General features: G+C 43.5%; 1 protein-coding gene and 1 pseudogene across 8 annotated transcripts in view; one reads left to right on the top strand and one right to left on the bottom strand.

The window, feature by feature from the left end:
- ST3GAL3 (ST3 beta-galactoside alpha-2,3-sialyltransferase 3) overlaps positions 1 to 21,116 on the top strand; it is a 219,288-nt gene that overhangs the window by 121,562 nt on the left and 76,610 nt on the right. For all 8 annotated transcript variants that reach the window (XM_039474161.2, XM_039474163.2, XM_039474162.2 and 5 more), the window contains one exon: positions 3,860 to 3,952. In XM_039474161.2, the coding sequence (XP_039330095.1) occupies positions 3,860 to 3,952 (93 nt within the window). The remainder of the gene's footprint in view (positions 1 to 3,859; positions 3,953 to 21,116) is intronic.
- Positions 18,106 to 19,938, bottom strand: LOC120365994 (serine hydroxymethyltransferase, cytosolic pseudogene; annotated as a pseudogene).

Raw genomic sequence — 21,116 nt, forward strand, 5'->3', positions numbered from 1 at the left:
CCTTCACCGAAGCATCACACTCTCCTGCTCCTTTCAGCCTCCTGCAGTGCTGCTCCTCGTCTCCCAAATGCTGATGCTTCTCATACACATCAGCCAGGGCACCCTCCCACTGGATTTCATGTGGTGACTTTCCCTGTGATCGAATCTGAACCCAGGCCAGGCGCTCCTGGCAGCCACATGTCTCACGCAGCGTGTGTATGGCGCCCCAGAGGACAGCCATCCCTTCCAGATGTGCTCCCTCACCACATCCTCGTGGGATTCTTGGAATTAGGTGGTTTCCACTGCACATGGGGAAGCTGAAAATCAGATTTTCCGTCACTTGCTTGTCAGTGTCCTCTGAAAGTTTCTGATTCCAGATCTAATGCTTTTTCATGTATGACCCATTGCTTGGCCTGATTCTTTAAACTCATCCTCCTGAGTGAAGCAGGAGAGTAGAAGCGTCTGGCTCCTTCTTTGGGGCTCCAGCCTGTCCATCTGGATTTCCTCTTGTGAGTGCGGTGTGACACTCTTCACCCCAGGGGCTTGGTAGTCACGTTTGCAGGACAATGGGTGCTCTTACTGGGTTTAATGCGAAATCTCCCAAAATGAAAGGCAGCTGCAGAGTAGGAGAAGAACAAGGGCTGAGTGATTTGATGAGACATCTGTGGGGGCCTGCTGGCATTTGGAGTGTGAGTGCCTTAGAGAGACTTAACTATTCTGGCCCCAGGGAGTTGGCGACCGTTAATCTTGGTGGTTTTGACCGCTAACTGCCCCAGAGGTCCCAGCCTGCTGGATGACTCAGAATCCCCAACACTCCCCCTATTCTTCTCTCACTGGGATAGTCAGGAGGCCATTTCTAAGGCATTTTAATTTGGTAATGACATGACCCACTGTACCCAGAGTTGTACATTGTAGGAGTTACTGTCGCTTTCTAAGTGAGGAGTTGACTTGGAGCCCATCATCCTTGATATTGGACTGCCTGGCACTGTCGTGGAAAGAGCAGTATCTCCTGCCTTCCCTGCCAGGCCCCAGCTCCCTCATCTCCATTGTAGATGACATGATCCTGTGCCCCCTGGACCGTCCCACAGCCCTTATTCTTTAAGCACCTTGCCAAAAGTTGATGGGGTAAACTAGAGAGAAGAAAGGTGGCCAAAGGTTTGTCTGTTGTGCATTTATTTCTGCGCTGCACTGTGTTAAGAAGGACACCTGCTGTCCATCTTTCTGCTGTTCGTGAAACTCTCTGGAATTCAGAAAGACCATAGGAACTCATAGCACAAGGCAGGCAAGCAGATGGTGAGGGACTGGAGACAGGACATGAAGGGACTCAGAATGCCTCATTGCCGCAGACCAGAGCTGTGTGAGGCCTTCTGAACTGTCTTCTCCACCCCGTCTCCGACTGTGTTGACCACTCCTGTGCTGTCCTGTGCCGTCCTCTGTGACCATGTTGGTGGCAGTGCCCTGTTAAGAGTTCCTACACTGGTGTTAGAGACCCAGGTTCAAATGCAGTGTTACCACTTCTATGATCTTGGATGAGTCTCTTCATCTGTCTAGGCCTTGTGTGTAAATTAATTCACAGCACCAACGCACAGAGTTGTTGAGAGAACTAATTGAAAAAACTCTAGAACATTTTAATCACTGTGCCTAGCCAAAAAGCTTCTAGTAAATTCAGTAAGTGCACTGAGGTTTATATTTCATTTCAAAAATACAGTTGTTTACATAAGAAAAGATTGTTTTTCTCATGCTAAAACTTTGGCTTTCTTTTGCCTACCAAATAAAGTACCAACTCCTCAGCTTGTCACTCAGCCTTCAGGTTTGCATTTCAGGCTTTGAATTTCACTGGTAGGGGAAGCTTGAAAATGTAGATTTTTTTTGGAGACAGAGTTTCACTCTTGTTTCCCAGGCTGGAGTACAATGGCGCAATCTCGGCTCACTGCAACCTCTGCCTCCCGGATTCAAGCACTTCTCCTGCCTCAGCTTACCTAGTAGCCCGGGATTACAGGCACCTACCACCATATGCAGCTAAGTTTTTGTATTTTTAGTAGAGATGGGGTTTCACTATGTTAGTCAGGCTGATGTTGAACTCCTGACCTCAGGTATTCTACCTGCCTCGGCCTCCCAAAGTGTTGAGATTACAGGCGTGAGCCACCACACCCAGCCCAAAAATGTAGATTTCTAAAAGAAATTGTGCATTGGTACAAATGAGTTTGTCTATATTCAATGAGCAGTTACTCTATGTAAGGCTCTGGGCTAGGCTCGGGGGGGTCTAGGCTGAATCAGACCTGACACACACTAGGCAGTGGCATCATTTCTGGTACCACCACCCCACACCCACCCCACCCAGGCCCTGTAGAAGGCAGCGCAGAGGGTAGGCTTGCCACAGGGCCCCAGCACAGTAGAGCAGCTGGGCACCAGAGTATTGGCAGCAGGCCCAAGGGTGGGGGCGGAGGAGGTGGGGACTCAGAACTGGCAGCCAGCCAGGGCTCTTTCAGGTGCCCCAGCATGCAGGGCCTCCAGCCCCAGCAGTTCTGGAACCCATTCACTGACTATATCCTGTTCTTTGGTTGTGATCTTCTCTAGACTGCCTAGTGCAGAGATTTTGGTGGCAGGGCAGTGACTCCAGCCCCACGTCAAACGCATAAGGACGTTGAAACCCAAAGATGTGAGGTGGCATGATTGTGGTCACACAACAACGAAGCCAGGATTAGAACACAAATGTTCTGAAAAATATGCAGCAGTCTCAGCCTTGTGGGTTCCTGCGATTGCCTTGTCTGCAGTGAGATTGTCAGGGTCATTTTGTTCCATAAGAAAGTTATAGGAGTCTTCTCTGTGCCCATCTGTGCAAGGCACTGGAGGGGGTAGGCAGGGTTAAATCTGACTCTGACCTTAGGAGTTTACAGTGTGTCAAGGGAGACATACTACCAAAAATTACACTACAGAATAGCAAGTGCTGGGGGTAAGTATATGATGTGAGGGGCAGGGGGAACAACTGTGCAAACACAGAGGAGGCACTCAGCCCAATCCGAGCGTCAGGGAATCACTCCCAGTGAAACTGATAACTAAGCTGAGTCATCAAGGACCAACAGTTATTAGCCAGGTGAAGAAGGACAAGGAATAATATTCCAGGCAGAGAGACCAGGAAAGCATCTTCAACTAAAAGTCTAATGGTTACATCAGTAGCCCCAATGACACACAATTATTTCGTCTGTATTCAGTCACTGTTCAGGACAGTTCCCACTATTCAGTAATGGTTCCTACTGGGTGGATCCTAGCATGAGTGGAGAGAGTAAAAGCAGATGAGGCTGGCCATGTAGGAACCTACAAGGAAGGTGAAAAGGCCTGGGCCTCTGACTATCAAAGCCTGAGTAGCTCTGTTCTGTGAACTCCAAGCACTGCTCCCCCAGGAATTGTACCCTTGATGGAGCTCCTCATTTCCTTGGTATCAGGCTTCCTGCAAAGAATCTATGAGTATGAGCTGGACACAGTGGCTCAATGCCTCAATGCCTGTAATCCCAACGCTTTGGGAGGCCAAGGTGAGAGGATCGCTTGAACTCAGGAGTTCAAGACCTGCCTGGGCAACGTAATGAAACCCTGTCTCTTAAAAAAACAAACAAACAAACAAACAAACCTATAAGAAACCAGTTAAGTTCCTTTTACAGATTCCATTCAGGGGCCTGGCTTATTTATCTATCTATTCCTTTAGGGTTTAGGTATTTGTTTTGTTTTTACCTTGTTTTTACTTTTAGCCTGAATGTGGAAAAGTGCCTGAAGTGTTTATTGTAGAGAATGAAGCTTCATTCAGGGTTTAAACACCTACAGCTCCCCATGAATTAATAAACCGCTCAGTGCCTGGCAAGCTGTAACTTTCCTTCTCTTCCCATAGGCCTGCTGAATTAGCCACTAAGTACGCAAACTTTTCCGAGGGAGCTTGCAAGCCCGGCTATGCTTCAGCCTTGATGACGGCCATCTTCCCCCGGTAAGTGCTCCTGTTTCCTTCTGCTGACTAGACAGCCTGGTGTGGGGCCCAAAAGCCAGAAACCCTGCTTCTCACAGCCAGTCATATTCTCCTATGCTCTGGGGTCTGTGGGTTCCTGGAAAGGATTCTGCCTTCAGGTTGGTTCCTCCTGCAGTCCTGCTCCATGCCCTTGCTTTGCCTTACTCCCATCATGCCTCTGGAGCTTGCACTTGGCAGCACAGCCTGTTTCTGCAGAAGGTTAGCCTACATGGCTGCCCCCTGCAAGCCAGGTATCCAGAGGCGGCCAGAAAAGGCTGACAAGCACAGAAGCTCCTAGACCTAGTATCAGTGGCCAAACAAACTTCTTTGGAAGCTGGGACCAGCTAGCTGGCTTCAGGGAGGCATATCCAAATAAAGCAGGGAACAAAGAGAAACTTGCGAGGCTGTCTTGAGTTTTAGCGCTTTCCTTTTCTGTCCATTTTGCATTCTGGAGCTGCTGGCTTCTCTGACATCCGAAAGAATCCACGCATAACCCAGGGAGTTCCTTTTACCAAATGCTGCTAAGGGATTTTTCTTACCAACCCACCTTCTCCTTTTTGGTTTTCTTTTCTGAAGCCTTGGTGTGGAAAAGGAGCTGAAGTGCTAAGATTGTCTTTGGAGTGCAGTGAAACCGTCAGGGTCATTTTGTTCCTTCTGATTTGGAGGGGCTGGAGGAAAGGCTGCCCAGAACTGTCGGGGCACTTGGGCCACAACAGGAGTGCTAGGGGTGGGCTCTGTTCTCTGGGGGAAGGACTTGCTTCCCATCCCTTAGAAGGCTGAGGTTAGGACACACAATGTGCTTGCAAAGGAATGCTGAGGAACAGCTGGCCCCAAAGTAAATCCAGGGTATTTGGTTTTTATGCTCCCTTTCTTTTCCAATGCGCAGTCTCAGCTTAGCTCCTTGTGTAAAGCAAGGGCTGCGCTGGCTGAGTATCCAGTGCGGAGATAGAGATCTCTTTGTCCAGGGTCTGCCTTCTGAATTGATTCCAAATATTTTGCTTCCCCCAGCTATTTATTGAGTGCCCCTGTGTCTGGCTTGGTGTTCTGTGTTCTTACACAGGTTTTTGTAAGCCTGTGCGACTCAGTCTCTTGGCCCAGGCACCTGTGAATTTTCCTTGACCAGCATATAGGTTTCTTTTACTTTTTCTAATTGAAAGTAATACAGGCATGTGGTTAAAAAAACAACAACAACAACAACGAAAACCGCAAACAGTACATAAGGGTTTGTACTGCCACTTCAGACCCCTTCCCCAGAGACAGCCGACATGAACGTAAATGGGAACATACTGTATTTACTCTTCTGTACTGTGTATTAGGCCGTTCTTGTATTTCTATGACAAAATATTGGAGACTGGTAAATTATAAAGAAAAGGGGTTTAATTGGCTTATGGTTCATCAGGCTTTACAGGAAGTATGGTGCTGGCATCTGCCTCACTTCCAGGGAGGCCTCAGGAAACTTCAAATCGAAGCAGAAGGCAAAGGGGAGCACGCATGTTATATGACAAAAGCAGGAGCAAGTGAGTGAAAGAAAGAGAGGAAGTGCTGCACACTTTTAAACAGCCAGATCTCACAAAAACTTACTCACTATCGCAAGAACAGCACCAAGAGGATGGTGCTAAATCATTCATGAGAAACCGCTCCCATGCCGGTCACCCCCACCAGGCCCCACCTCGGTCATTGGAGATTATACCCACCCACCCACCCTTCCTTCCTCCCTCCCTCCCTCCCTCCCTCCCTTTCTCCCTCCTTCCATCCCTCCCTCCCAGGTCTCACCTCCATCATTGGAGATTACACCCATCCACCCTTCCTTCTTTCCTTCCTTCCTTCCTTCCCTCTTCCCTCCCTCCCTCCCTTTTTTTGAGACAAGGTCTTGTTCTGTTGCCCAGGCTGGAGTGCAGTGGTGCACTCTCGGCTTGCTATAGCCTTGACCTCTGGGCTCAAGCAATTAGCCCACCTCAGCCTGCCAAGTAGTTGGGACTCCAGGTGCATACAACCACACCTGGCTAATTTTTATATTTCTGGTAGAGGTGGGGTTTTGCTGTGTTGCCCAGGCTGGTCTCAAACTCCTGGGTTCAAGCAATCTGCCTGCCTTGGCTTCCCAAAATGCTGAGATTACAGATTTGAGCCACTGAGCCTGGCTGGTGATTACATTTCAACATCAGATTTGGGCAGGTACAAATATTCAAGCTATATCATTCTGTCCCTGACCCACACGAATCTCATGGCCTTCTCACATTTCAGCATACAGTCATCCCTTCCCAATAGTCCCTCCAAAGTCTTAACTCATTCCAGCATTAACTGAAATCTAAATTTGAGTTATATAAAAAAAATTTGAGTATAATAAAAACGAAGATTGACTTTTAAAAGAAAGAATATGAATTCTTATCTGGAAATGAGTTCTTTTCACCTATGAGACTGTAAAATCAAAACAAGTTACTTACTTCTGAGCCACAATGGGAGTATAGGTATTGAGTAAACATTCCCATTCCAAAAAGGGGTAATCAACCAGAAGAAAGAGGCTGTAGGCCCCGTGCAAGTTTGAAAACCAGCAGGGCAGTCATTAAATCTCAAAGCTCCAAAATGATCTCCTTTGACTCTATGTCCCACATTCAGGGCACACTGGGACAAGAAGTGGGTTCCCAAGACCTTGGGCAGCTCCACCCCTCTGGCTTTGAAGGGTGCAGCCCCTGCAGCTGCTCTCATGGGCTGGCATTGAGTGCCTGGGGCTTTTTCAGGTGCAGGGTGTAAAATGCTGGTGGATCTACCATTCTGGGGACTGGAGGATGGTGGCCCCCTTCTCACCATAAGGGAGTGTCCTAGTGGGGGACTCTTCACGCTCCACAAGGGAGTGTCTTAGTGGGGGACTCCATGAGGGCTCCAACACCACGTTTCCCCTCCACACTGCCCTCGTAGAGGTTCTCTGTGAGGGCTCCACTCTTGCAGCAGGGTTTTGCTTGGGCAGCCGGCCTTTTCTGTACATTCTCTGAAATCTAGGTGAAAGTTGCCAAGAATCCACTGTTCTTGCACTCTGTACACTCAACACCACATGGAAGCTGTCAAAGCTTACAGCTTGCGTTCTCCAAAGCAGCAGCCCAAGCTGTACCTTGTCCTTTTTGAGACATCACTAGAGCTGGAGTGGCCAGGATGTGGGGAGCAGTGTCCTGAGGTTCCACAGGAGTAGGGCCCTGGGCCTGACCCAAGAAACCATTTTAGCTTCCTGGGCCTCAGGAATTATGATGGAGGGGGCTACCGAATAAATCTCTAGAATGCCTTTGAGGCCTTTTCCCCATTGTCTTAGATATTAGCATTTGGGTCTTTTTTAGTTATGCAGATGTCTCTAGCAAGTGGTTGCTCCACTGCCTGCTTGAATTCCTCTTCTGAAAAAGCTTTTTCTTTCTTTGTCACGTGGCTAGGCTACAAATTTTCCCAATTTTTATGCTCTGCTTCCCTTTTAAATATAAGTTCCAACTTTAAGTCATTTACTTGCATCCATATCTGAGTGTAAGCTGTTAAGAGCAAGCAATCTTGAATGCTTTGCTGCTTGGAAATTTCTTCTGCCAGATACGCAATCATCACTCTCAAGTTCAAACTTCCACAGAGCCCTTGAGAAAGGGCACAATCCAACCAAACTCTTTGCAAAGGCATAATACGTTATGACCTTTGCTCCATTTCCCAATGAGTTCCTCATTTCAATCTGAGACCTTGTTGGCCTAGAATTCATTGTTCAAAGCCCTGTCAACATTTTGGTGACAACCGTTTAACCAGTCTCTAAGCAGTTCCAAACTTGGGCTCATCTTCCCGTCTTCTTGTGAGCCCTCCAAACTCTTCCAGTCTCAATCCATTACCCAGTTCCGAAGTCACTTTCACATTTTCAGGTATCTTTCTAGCAATACTCTACTCCTGGTACCAATTTTATGTATTAGGCCATTCTTGCATTGCTACAAAGAAGTATCTGAGACTGGGTAAATTATAAAGAAAAGAGGTTTAACTGGCTCACAATTCTGCAGGCTTTACAGGAAGTATGGTGCTGACATCTGCCTACCTTCTAGGGAGGCATCAGAAAGCTTACAATCATGGCAGAAAGCAAATGGAGAGCAGGCATGTCACGTGGCACTTGTTAGAGAAAGTGAGAGAGGGGAGGTGCCACACACTTTTAAACAACCAGATATTGAGAATTCACTCACTATCACAAGGACAGCACCAAGGAAATGGTGCTGAATCATTCATGAGAAATCCACCCCCATGATCCAATTCCACCAGGCCCCACCTGCAACATTGGGGATTGCATTTCTACATGAGATTTGAGTGACAGCAGATATCCAAAGTATATCATGTACCTTGCTTTTTACTTCTAGGAATGTAGGTTAGAGATTATCCTATTACCAGCATACTTGGATTCACTTCATTTTTAAAATGAATGGATAATATACAATTGTATGGCTTGCATCATAATTTTATTAAAATTAAGGTTTATTGGCCTGGTGCAGTGGCTCACGCCTGTAATCCCAGCACTTTGGGAGGCTGAAATAGGCAGGTCACTTGAGGTCAGGAGTTTGAGACCAGCCTAGTCAACATGGCAAAACCCCATCTCTACTAAAAATACAAAAATTAGCCAGGTGTGGTGACACACACCTGTAATCCCTGCAACTGGGAAGGCTGAGGCAGGAGAATTGCTTGGATCAGGAGGCAGAGGTTGCAGTGAGCCAAGATCACATCACTATACTCTAGCCTGGGCAACAGAGCGAGACTCTGTCAAAATAAAAATAAAATAAAATAACTTTTTAAATTAAAGTTTATCGAAGTTTAATTTACATACAATGAAATTTCCTTCTTAGGGTAGTTCTGTGAATTTTGAGGAGAACATACTTTGTATAGCCACTATTACAATCAATAGTGCATTTCCATCAATTCTAAAACATTCCCTTTTGCTCCTTTGTAGTTAACATCTCCCCTTACCCCCAGCCCCTGGAAACCACTGTAGTGTTTCCAGAATGTCATATACATGGAATCATATAGCATGAAGCTTTTTGAGTCTACATCTTTAATTCAGCATATGCATTTATGATTCATACATGTGCCATGTGCATCAATTGTTCTTTTTATTGCTGATTAGTATTTCATTGTATGGATGTAACACAGTCTGATTACTCAAAGGTCAAAAGATATAGATAGATAGATAGATAGATAGATAGATAGATAGATAGATAGATAGTTACTAAAAACTGGAATTAGCCCATATGGGTTAGTAGCTATCAATACAGCTACTATAAACATGAGTACAGAGTACAGGTTTTTGTGTGAATGTATGTGTTCATTTTTCTTGAGTAAATACCTGGGAGCAGAATGGCTGGGTCCCATAGTAACTGTTTTCCAATGTGATGTTACTGTTTGCTTTTCCACAAGTGTGAATGAGAGTTCCAGTTGCTCTACATCCTTGTATCAGTCTTTTTGATTTTAGCCATTCTGATAGATCTATAGTGATATCTCAATAGCTAAAATTATGGTTTTAATTTGCAATTTACTAATGACTGGCAATGATAAATATCTTTTCATGTGTTTATTTGCCACTTTTTAAATCTTTACAGAACTCTCCCAATCTGTTGCCGTTTTTTAATTGTTTGTTTATCTTACTGAATTATAAGAGTTCTTTAAACTTCTGGACAGAAGCCCATTGTCAGATACTTTGTGTGATTTGCCGATATTTTATTATCTTTCTTACCATTCTCTTTACATTGTCTTTCATAGAGCAGAAATTTCTAATCTTGGTAAAGTCTAATTTTCTACATTTTCTTTTATGGATTGTGGTTTCAGTGTTGCATCTGAGAAATTTTCCCCCAGTCCAAGGTCAAAAAGCTTTCTCTTGTTTTATTTCAGAATTTTGAGTTAATTTTTGTGTATGTAAAAGCTAAGAGTTGAGGTTCACTTTTTGCACATGGATCTTCAGTTGTTCCAGAACCATTTGTTAATGACTCCGCTTTCTTCATTGAATTACCTTGGTATGTTTGTTGAAAATCAGTTGAACATATATGTGTAGGTCTCTTTCCGAACTCCCTAGTCTATTATGTTGATTTATGACTTTGTGCCAGTACCATTTATACATGGACAGTCATGTCATCTGTTACTAAAGACAGTCTTATTTCTTACTCTTTCATCTGTATGTCTCGTTCCTTTTTCTTCCCTTACTGCAGTGGCTAGACGCTTCAGAACAGTATTAAATAGGTGAGGTGGGAGTGAACAGCCTTGTCTGCTCCCAGTCTTAGGAGGAAAACATCTAGTCTTTCACCATTATGGTGTTAGCTGTAGGTTTTTCATAGATGCCCTTTTTTAGGTAGAGGAAGCTCTCTTTTGTTCCTAGTTTCTTGAGAGTGTTTATCATGAATAGATGTTGACTTTTGTCAAATGCTTTTTCTGTGTATATTGAGAACATCATATGGCTTTTCTTTTTTAGTCTGTTAATATGATGAATTACATTGATTGATTTTTTTCTCATTAATTGATTTTTGAATGTTGAACCAGTCTTTCATTTATAGGATAAATTTCATTTGGTCTTAGTATATTGTTCTTTTTACACATTGCTGTATTCAATTTGTTAAACATTTTTAAAGGATTTTTGTGTCTTTGGTCATGGAAGATATTGGTCTGTAGTTTTCTTGTGATGTCTTTAGTTTTGGTAATATAGTAATGCTGGCTTCAGAATAAGCAGGAAAATATTTCTCCATCTTTCTACAAATTTTGTGTATAATTGGTAATATTTTTCATGGAATGTTTGATAGAATTCACCAGCAAAACCTAGGCCTGTCTGAAGAAAAGGCAGTTTTTAATCTCTATTCTCATGCACCAGTGAACACACTTCTGACATCAGATGTGTGGCAGTTTTTCCCACACATCAAGCAAATTCTTCAGCAGACACTAAACTGGGTGTCCCATAATTCAATTCAATTCTGACATTATCCGCCTGGAGATGGCGTCAGATCCCACTTGTTGAAGGCGCAACAAAACTAGACCTCACTTCAGATGCTAATCACAAATAGTAGGTTGTTACCTATACATCTCACCAACCAGCTATTTGTGAATTCCAAGACTACCCACTCTTGGATTTGATTTATTTGCTAGAGCAGCTCACAGAATGCGGGGAAGCTTTACTTGTGTTTACTCATTTATTACAAAGGATGTCACAAAGGATACAGATGAACAACCAGATGGAAGAGATGCATAGGGCATGGCATGTGGTCAGGGGTTCACCACCCTCTGGGACCTCTATGTGTTGAGTGGTCTGAAAGCTCCTTGAACCTTGTCCTTTTGGGTTTTTGTGGAGGCTTCTATAAACCCTGTGGAGGATTACATAGGCATGATTCATTGCATTATTGACCACTGGTGATCAAACCAACCTTCGGCCCTTTTCCCATCCCCAGAGGTCGGCGGGTGAGGCTAAAAGTTCCAGCCCTCTAATTACATGGTTGGTTCCCCTGCCAACCAGCACCCAACATAAGGCTATCCAGAAGTCACCTCATGAGAACAAAAGATGTTCCTGTCATCCAGGAAATTTGAAGGAGTTTAGCAACTCTGTGTCAGATGCTCTGATCAGTCAGGAAATTACAAAGGTCTTAAGAGCTCTGGGTCATGAACTAGGGTCAAAGACTAGATATTAGAGGGAAAGATTCTCCTAGTGCCCCTTTCTGTAATGATTTTAGGAGCTTTATGTAAGAACCAGGAGTAGAGACCAATATTTGTATTTTTTATTATTTCATAACCTGCACATGTCTTGTAGGAAAGCTTTTGTTGTTTTTGGTTTCTTTTTGAGACTGTCTCACTCTGTCACCCAGGCTGAAGTACAGTGGCTCAATCTCAGTTCACTGCAGCTTCTACCTTGTGCTTCCTGGGTCCAAGCAATTCTTGTGCCTCAGCCTCCCGAGTAGCTGGGATTACAGGTGTGTGCCACCACGCCCAGCTAATTTTTGTATTTTTAGTAGAGATGAGGTTTCGCCATGTTTTCCAGGCTGGTCTCGAACTCCTGGCCTCCAGTGATCCACCCATCTCAGCCTCCCAAAGTGCTGGAGTTAGACATGAGCCACCATGCCTAGCCAGGCAAGGTTTTTGTTTGTTTTGTTTTGTTTTGTTTTGTTTTGTTTTTAATTAAGAGTTAAATTTCTTTAATTCTATAGTTATTCAGGTTTTTCTGTTTCTTCTTTGGTAGCATGTCTTTCAAGGAAGTTTTGCCTGTCTTCTAAGTTATTGAATTTATTAGCCTAAAATTGTTTATAATTTTTTAAAATTATTTTAATGTCTAGGATAGAGACAGAGCCTTCTCTTTCATGCCTGATACTGGTAATTTGCATTTTTTTCTCCCTTTTTCTTAATTCATCTGGTTTGAGGTTTATCATTTTAATTGATCCTCTCAAATAACTAGCTTTTAGTTTCACTGGTTCTTGTCTATTGATATTTTTTCCACTGTATCATTGATTTCTGTGCCTATCTTCATTTTTTTTAAATCTTTCTCTTAGTTGGACTTTAATTTATTGTTTTTTCTTCCCTTAGGCTAGAAGGTTAGATCATTGATTTTCTTTCTTTTTAACATAAGCATTGTAATGCTATAAATTTCACTCTATATATTGCCTTGGCTACATCTTACAAATTTTGATATGTTGTATTTTTATCTTTGTTTAATTAAAAATACTATCTGACTTTACTTGTGATTTCTACTTTGGACCGTTGGTTCTTTTGAAGTATTTTAGCTTGATTTCTAAATATTTGTGGGTGTTCAGATATCTTTGTGTCATAGATTTCTGATTTATTTTCGCTGTGATCCAAATATATATGATTTTAGTACTTTTAAATTGATTAAAATCTGAGTTATGGGAAAAAATATGGTTGATTTTGGTGGATAGTCTGTGTGCGCTTGAAAAGAAAATACTTCTGTTTTGGGGTATTCTATAAATGGCAATTAGCTTAGGTTGCTTTATGGTATTTGTCTAGTCTCCTGTATCCTTACTGATTTTCTGTACACTTTTTCTAACAATTACTCACAGTGGGGTAATGAAATCTTCATTTATCAATTTTTATTTCATTTGTTTTAAAGCTCTGTCATTTGGTACATATACACTTAGGATTGTTGTATTCCATTATCTAATAGATTCCTTCATTATTTTGAAGTGTCCCTTTTCCTTATTGATAATGAAATAATTATTGTTCCAAAATCTTCCTGTCTGATATTAATATAACCACTCTGGCCTTTATAAAATAAGCTATATCACGGTGTATGTTTTCTATCCTTGTATTTAATTGGTGCAAAAGTAATTGTGGTTTTTGCAATTACTTTTGTTTGTGGGAAGGAACGTGTTTGTATTTGCCCTTGAGCTGTCCCAGCGCTGGGTGGGGAGCAGCCTATCTTTTTAACCTATTTGTGTGAAACAATGCCCCCACCTCAGCCTCTCAAATAGCTGGGACCACAGACGCATGTCACCATACCCAGCTAATTTTTATATTTTTTGTAGAGATAGGCTTTGCCATGTTGCCCAGGCTGGTCTCAAATTACTGTGCTCAAGCAATCTGCCTGTCTCAGCCTCCCAAAGTGCCGGGATTACAGGAATGAGCCACCGTGCCCAGCTGATTTGTTTTTATTTGAAGGAGTCAATTATTTAAAATAATTTTAAAATGAAAGTGGAAGGCAGCCTACACAGTGGGAGAAAATATTTGCAAATCATACATCTGATAAGAGGTTAATGTCCAGAAAATAAAGAGAACTTCTGAAACTCAACAACAAAAAAACTGATTTAAAAATGGGTACAGAACTTGAATAGACACTTCTCCAAAGAAGGTATACAAATGGCCAAAAAGCACATAAAAATGTGCTCAATGGTACTAATCAATAGGGAAACGGAAGTCAAATCCACAGTAAGATACCACCTCACATCCATTAGGATACTATGGCTGTTATCCACAAACCAGAAAATAACAAGTGTTGACAAGTATGTAGTGAAATTAGAATCCTTGTGCATTCTTTGTGGGAATGTAAAATGTACAACAATTATGGAAAACAGGATGTAGTTCCTGAAAACATTGAAAATAGGATTACCATATGATCCAGCAATTCCATTTCTGGGTATGTACCCAAAATAATTGAAAGCAGGGTTTCAAAGGATGTTTGTAGCAGCATTATTCATAACTGCCAAAAAGTAGAAGCAACTCAAGTGTTCATTGGCAGATAAAAGGATAAACAAAATGTGGTATGCATATGCAGTGGACTGCTACTCAGTCTGAAAAAGGAAGGAAATTCTGACAAACATTACAACGTGAATGAACCTTGAGGACATTATGCTAAATGAAATGGCCCGGTTACACAAAAACAAATACCATGTGATGCCATTTGTATGAAGCGCCTAGAGAAATCAAATTCATAGAGACAGAAAGTAGAATGTGGTTTCCATGTGGTGAGAGGAGGGAGGAGTGGAGAGTTACTGTTGAATGGATATAGAGTTTCAGTTTTGCAAGATGAAAAACAGTTCTGGATATTGTTTACACAACAGTGTGAAAACAACTAATACTACTGAAGTGTACACTTAAAAATGATTAGGATGGTACATTTTATGTTAGTGTATTTCACTACAATCAACATTTTAAAAGTTTTTTTAATGAGAAGGAGAATTCTTTTATATTTACACACAAAGTTTTCTTTACTGTTGGTCTTTCTTCCTTTATGTAAATACAGATTTCCATATGTTATCCCTTTTCTTCTGCCCAAAGAACTCCGTTTAACATTGTTTTATGGGGCACATTCAGTAACTGTAAAGTCTTTTTCAGCTTTGGTTTGTCTGAACAAGTCTTTATTTTGCCTTCAATTTTGAAAGAGTTTTAACAAATTTTTGGTTAAGTATACACTCCTATGTTGACAGTCCCCCCTTCCCACTTCCACTCCCCGCTCCCCACTACTTTAAAGATGTAACTCTATTTTCTTTTAGCTTGCATCATTCCTGATGAAACGTCTTCTGTCATTCTTACCTATATTCCTTTGTATGTAGTATTTCCATTTTCTTCTGGCTACCTGTTGAGATTTTTCTCTACCACTGGCTTCCAGCAATTTTATTATGATATACCTTGTTGTGGTTTTCTCTTCTTTTTTTTTTTCTTTTTGGGATGGAGTTTCACTCTTGTTGCCCAGGCTGGAATGCAATGGGACAATCTTGGCTCACTGCAACCTCTGCCTCTGGGGTTCAAGCCATTCTCCTACCTCAGCCTCCTGAGTAGCTGGGATTACAGGCATGTGCCACCACGCCCAGCTAATATTGTATTTTTAGTAGAGTTGGGGTTTCACTATGTTGGCCAGGCTGGTCTCAAACTCCTGACCTCAGGTGATCCACACACCTCGGCCTCCCAAAGTGCTGGGATTACAAGCATGAGGCACTGTTCCTCGCTTTCGTTTTCTTTACCTTTATTTGGCTTGGAGTTTATTTAACTCCTCCTATCTATAGGTTCATAGTTTTCTTGTTTGTTTTATTTTCTTCTTTGTAGTTGCATTTGGACCTTTTTTACATATTTTCTCAAATATTTTTTTCTGCCTCACCTCCTGTTCCAGGATTTAAATTACATGGATGCTATATTATTTGTCCCATAGGTCAGTGATGGGATTTTTGTTTTTCAATCTTTTTTTCTCTCTGTGCTCCATATTGGATAGTTAATATTGCTATGTCTTCACATTTATTGCTTTTTCTTTTGTAGCTTCTAATCATTTGTTAATCCCACCTGGTATATTTTTATGTCAGATACTGTGTTTTTAATCTCTGTAGATTCCATTTAGGTCTTTTTCTGTCTTCTGTTTCATTTCTTATTGTGTTTGTGTTTTCTTCTGCCTTTGTGAACATTTTGAGAGTTATTGGCAAATTGCCCTTCATAGCAGTTTTTGGATTTACATACACACTTAGTAGTTTATGATGGTGCCATCCTTTGTTTTCTTCTGTTTTACAATTTTGTTAATTATATTTAAATTATCAATTCATCTATTTTTGGTTTTGTATGTTAGGAATGAGGTTGAGATCTAGGATTTTTTTTTTCCTATGGGTAGCTAGTATTTCTTGATATTTTGATTACAAAATACTTAAGTAAATTCAAGGTTTTGATTTCTGTAGCATCAACATTTTGACAGAAAAGGACTTGATAAAACTCTTTTGATGTGTTAATTTTGACATGATGTACAAAAACAAACCATTAAATCTTTGAGTTCAAATATTTTTGAAATATAAACATTGTATTTTTTAAAGCTGTAATTCTTGTAGATATCCTGTGGTTAACAATTTGATTGTGCTTATTAAAAATTATCATCAGCCTGCCGTAGTGGCGCATGCCTGTAATCCAAGCTACTTGGGAGGCTGAGGCAGGAGAATCGTTTGAACCTGGGAGGCGGAGGTTGCAGTGAGCTGAGATCACGCCATTGCACCCCAGCCTGGCAACAGAGCGAGACTCTGTCAAAAAAAAAAAAAAAAAAGATCGTCTATGTTTGATCATCTATGTTTTGCACTTCAGCCGTGTAAAAATAAAGTTTCTTTGGGAAGGTGACATTTGGTTTCCTCAGGTGAAGCAGGAAAGCCTGGTTGATTCTCACACCAGGATGGGACTGGGACTTCCCAGGATGGAGGAAGAAGACCATTTCTACACCATACTTTGAGCTAATGACCGCACCCCCCCCCACCATACTAGGTGCACCTGTGTATACTTGGCTAACATACACTTCTGATTGACAGCACATAGCAGAAGCCTCAGAGGCTGATTCAGTTCTCCTTTGGCATGCCACAGGGTAACAAGATAGTACGAGGGGTAATGTGTCCAAGCTGTGGACATGGGCATTTCCTCTCTGTTGTAGCAGGGCAGAGGAAAGCCCAGGAAGAGTAAAACCCAAGAATCTTTCTCGTAGCTTTGCCCTACACCACGGTCTAAATGACTATGGCCAAATAGCTACACAGTACAGGTATTTTATTTTTCTAGAATAACTGTGTCCAGCTGTGAGAAAGCCAAGTTCAAGTTTAAAATCTTTAATAACCGCCGGGTGTGGTGGGTCACGCCTGTAATCCCAGCACTTTGGGAGGCCGAGGTGGGTGGATCATGAGGTCAAGAGATCGAGACCATCCTCGCCAACATGGTGAAACCCCGACTCTACTAAAAATATAAAAGTTAGCTGCGCGTGGTGGCACGCGCCTGTAGTCCCAGCTATTCGGGAGGCTGAGGCAGAATAATTGCTTGAACCCGTGAGGTGGAGGTTGCAGTAAGCCGAGATCACACCACTGCACTCCAACCTGGTGCCTGGCAACAGAGCGAGACTCTGTCTCAAAAAACAAACAAAAAAAACCTAATAACCTGTCCCAGAATTACTAACAATGAGACTTAAACAAATTTTAATTTGTGAAGAAAACTTGAAAACAATCCAAAAGAAACCCCCTCAAAGGGCACAAGTATCAGTGGGTCCCCTGTGGGGCAGCTTGTCCATCTCTCAAGGTGGGGGTCCTCCAGCAGGCAGCTTCCTCTGTGGCACCAGGCAGGTCCAGGGTGGGCCGGCTCCTTTAGAAGTCAGGCAGGCCAGGTCAAGCATGGTGGCTCACCCCTGTAATTCCAACACTTTGGGAGGCTGAGGCAGGCAGATCATGAGGTCAGGAGTTTGAAACCAGCCTGGCCAATATGGTGAGACCCCGTTTCTACTAAAAATACAAAAATTAGCTGGGTGTGGTAGCTGCACCTGTAGTCCCAGCTACTCGGGAGGCTGAGGCAGAAGAATCACTTGAACCCAGGAAGTAGAGGTTGCAGTGAGCCAAGATGGCGCCACTGCACTCCAGCCTGAGAGAGCTAGACTCCCTCTCTAAAAATAAAAATAAAAGGCTGGGCGCAGTGGCTCACACCTGTAATCCCAGCACTTTGGGAGGCCGAGGCGGGTAGATCACAAGTTCAGGAGTTCAAGACCAGCCTGGCCAACATGGTGAAACCCCCGTCTCTACTGAAAATACAAAAATTAGCCGAGGGTGGTGGCACGTGCCTGTAGACCCAGCTACTCGGGAGGCTGAGGCAGAAGAATTGCTTGAACCTGGGAGGCAGAGGTTGCAGTGATCCGAGATCGCACCACTGCACTCCAGCCTGTGTGACAGAGCGAGACTCTGTCTTTAAAAAAAAAAAAAAAAAATGAAGTCTGGCAGGCCAAGCAGAGGGAATAGAGAAGCAAAGCTCTCGACCTCCTCCTGGAGAGCCGGCATGCCCCTGGTATTTATCTCCTGACATTCTCTCCTTGAACTCCTTGAGGGTGGCTCTGATGCCACAGTTGCTCTGGATCTGCACGGTTAGCTCTGTCCCTCTGTGAATAAAGTGGACTACTTTTTGGAAGTCTATTTCCAAAAGTCCGCAGGAAGTCAGTGCTGGGGTCCCCAGCTGCAGTCCGTTGGGCTGTAGAGCGCTTCTGTCACCTGGGCAGGTGTTTTTGTTGCCAGCAATGGAACAGGCTTATATGACCTTCTCAGCCTTTCCACCATCTGTGCCTTTGGAACGAAGATCCACGAGGATCAAATGGTTGTCAAAACCACCTGTGACTACTTTGTAGCCCAGCTCTGTCAGTGCCTCAGCTGGCCCCCACTTGGTGCTGATAAACGTTAAATTTCAGAGTCATAGTTTGCTTCAGGGCCACAGCAACCACAGCAATGGTGTGGTTGTGGGGACCTCCCTGAAGGCCAGGGAACACAGCAGAGTCGATGAGAGACTCCAGGTTGTACAGAATCTCTTTGCCAGTCTTGGGATCGGTACTTCACATTCCTTCCCTATAGAAGATCGTGCTGGCTTGGCAGCCTCTCAGGGTCTTGTGAGTGGTGGTGGTCACCACGTGGCAGTGTTCAAATAGGGAGAGCACCATGCCAGCTGCCACCAGCCAGCTGATGTGGGCCATGCCTGCCATGAGAAACACCCCATTCTCATTTGCAGTCTTCTACAGGCGGGCATCATCCAGGTTTCGGTAGCAGCAACTGATTCCTGCGATGATCAGCTTCGCGTGGAAAAGGCGGGTGTTCTCCTCCAACTGGTCATAGTTGATGTAGACAGTGTCTGGGTTCACCTTACAGGGCATAGGTTCAAAGAAGATGGACGTGGTAGAGATTTTCTTCTTGTCTGTCGTGAACCCGTGGGTCAGGTGGCCGCCATCCAGCAGGCCCAGGCCCATGATGTGCCCATGGGGTTCCACCAGGGCATTGTACGCTCGAAGTTTGCAGGGGAGCCTGAGTAGGGCTGGATGTTGACCCCTAGCACTGTGGGTCTAGCTTATAGGCCTGCGAGGCTCACTTCTGACAGAAGGTCTGCAGCTCATCAGTAAACTCAGTCCCGCCATAGTGTCTCTGGCCCAGGTAGCCCTCAGAGTATTTGTTATTTAAGCAAGAGCCTAGGGCCTCCAAAACTACTCGGCTGGTGCAATTCTCTGAGGTAATCAGCTCCAATCCAACCCTCTGCCAGCTACTTTCCTTCTTATTGATGTTCTAACCCTCAGCATTGCTGCCTTTGAGGGGCTGCGCCAGCATCTTGTCATGTGCGGACCACAGGTCAGCGTCTCTGTGGGCCCGTTGACTGCCATCCCCATTGCACTGGTTTGAAGCTGCTGGAACACTGCCCCATGCACGTGCCTAGCGATGCCTCAGTCCCATGCTGCCGCCAGTGCCACCAGTCCCAGACCCGCTGACCCAACGGCCTGCACACTGCCATGCACCAGCCACGTGACCGGCCATGCCAACCCCAAACCCCAAACTTGCTGCAGTACCGCTAGTGCTTTGCTAGGTGCTCCCCTCGCAGAAGGCATTGGCTTGGCCTAAATCTTACTTTTTTTTAAAAAAAATTCCCAAATGCTATATGAAGCACACATTTTCTTCATATGTACGCTTCACTCTTCCCTGAGCCTACCTAGTCATTGACTCCCATCCCTGGTGCAGACTAGGGAGCAGGCGGTATAAAGGAGGGGTGCTCATGTGCCATTCCGGCCAGACAAGAGTCCTGCTTCTCGGGGAAGCCAGCCTGTTTGCTGTCACACCCTTGCACTTTCTGCTGGGAAGTCCTCCTTTCCTCCCTTGAGGATTGCCCACTTGGACACACCTTTCTCTAATTAGAGATGGGGAGGGGATGGCAGTAGGTCCAAAGGAACTCAGATTTATTGAGCACTGTTTTGCTCCATTTTGAGTGAGGACTTTTCAGTCTGTTTGGTCTCGTGGAATGCAGTCTTCCCTTACCTAGAAATACACTCCATTACTCTTTCCCCACCCTGTGCACCACCACAGTGCCTCACCCATAGCTTTGTTACTGCGTTTCTTTCTCCTCCCATTGAGGCTGTGAACTCCTCGCATAGAGGCATGGTCTTTTCATGGCTGCCAACACCTAGCAGAGCCTTTAACACATAGTAAACACTTGGTATTTGTTTTGCAAATGGAAATTAATTTCTGCCCTCCAGAAATTGAGAGTGTAAGGATGTGGGAAATGTTGATAAGACAGTCTTTTAGTGGAGAGAATTACTGAAGAAAAATAATTATTGTGACATATTCTAATACAGTGCATGATAGATTGAAAGGAGATGAAGATTTGGACGCTGAAAGTTCTCACAGCTTTCTCACTTCACAGGCTATGTGATCTTGGAAAAGTCTGAGTATTACTTGACTCATTAGTCAAGAGAATGAAATGAGATGATGTGTCTTGGGGCCATAAATGTTAGATCATTTCAACAAAATGTAATGTTATACACTTATTAAGTGAATCCTGTTTTCTCAGTGACTTTCATTAGAATTAGGTAGGCTTTTTTCAGGAAGAAAAATAAAGACGCTAGAGTAGGTCACAGTAAACATTTTGAATGTTTTCTTTAAAAAGAAAAAATATAACTCATAAAACCTAAAATGACACATAATTGGCATACCCCATTTTCCTGTCAGTATTTTGCCTCGTACATTTGAGTAGCTTTTTGTGCTTTGGTGAGAGACATGATTGAGTGTCATATCTTTTAGTTGGTGGCCAGTAGGGCCACTCAGTATTGGGAGAAAATGAGGTTCCTGCAGGCCAAGCCTGTGGCCCACAGTTTCAGGAGGAAGCAGAGCCCTATCTGTGCCACATCCATGTTGCAGAGTGATACTAGCAGCCGTGACAATGATAGCTCACACCTACT

The sequence above is a fragment of the Saimiri boliviensis genome, chromosome 11, assembly GCF_048565385.1.
Source record: "Saimiri boliviensis isolate mSaiBol1 chromosome 11, mSaiBol1.pri, whole genome shotgun sequence".
NCBI classification, from domain to species: domain Eukaryota; kingdom Metazoa; phylum Chordata; class Mammalia; order Primates; family Cebidae; genus Saimiri; species Saimiri boliviensis.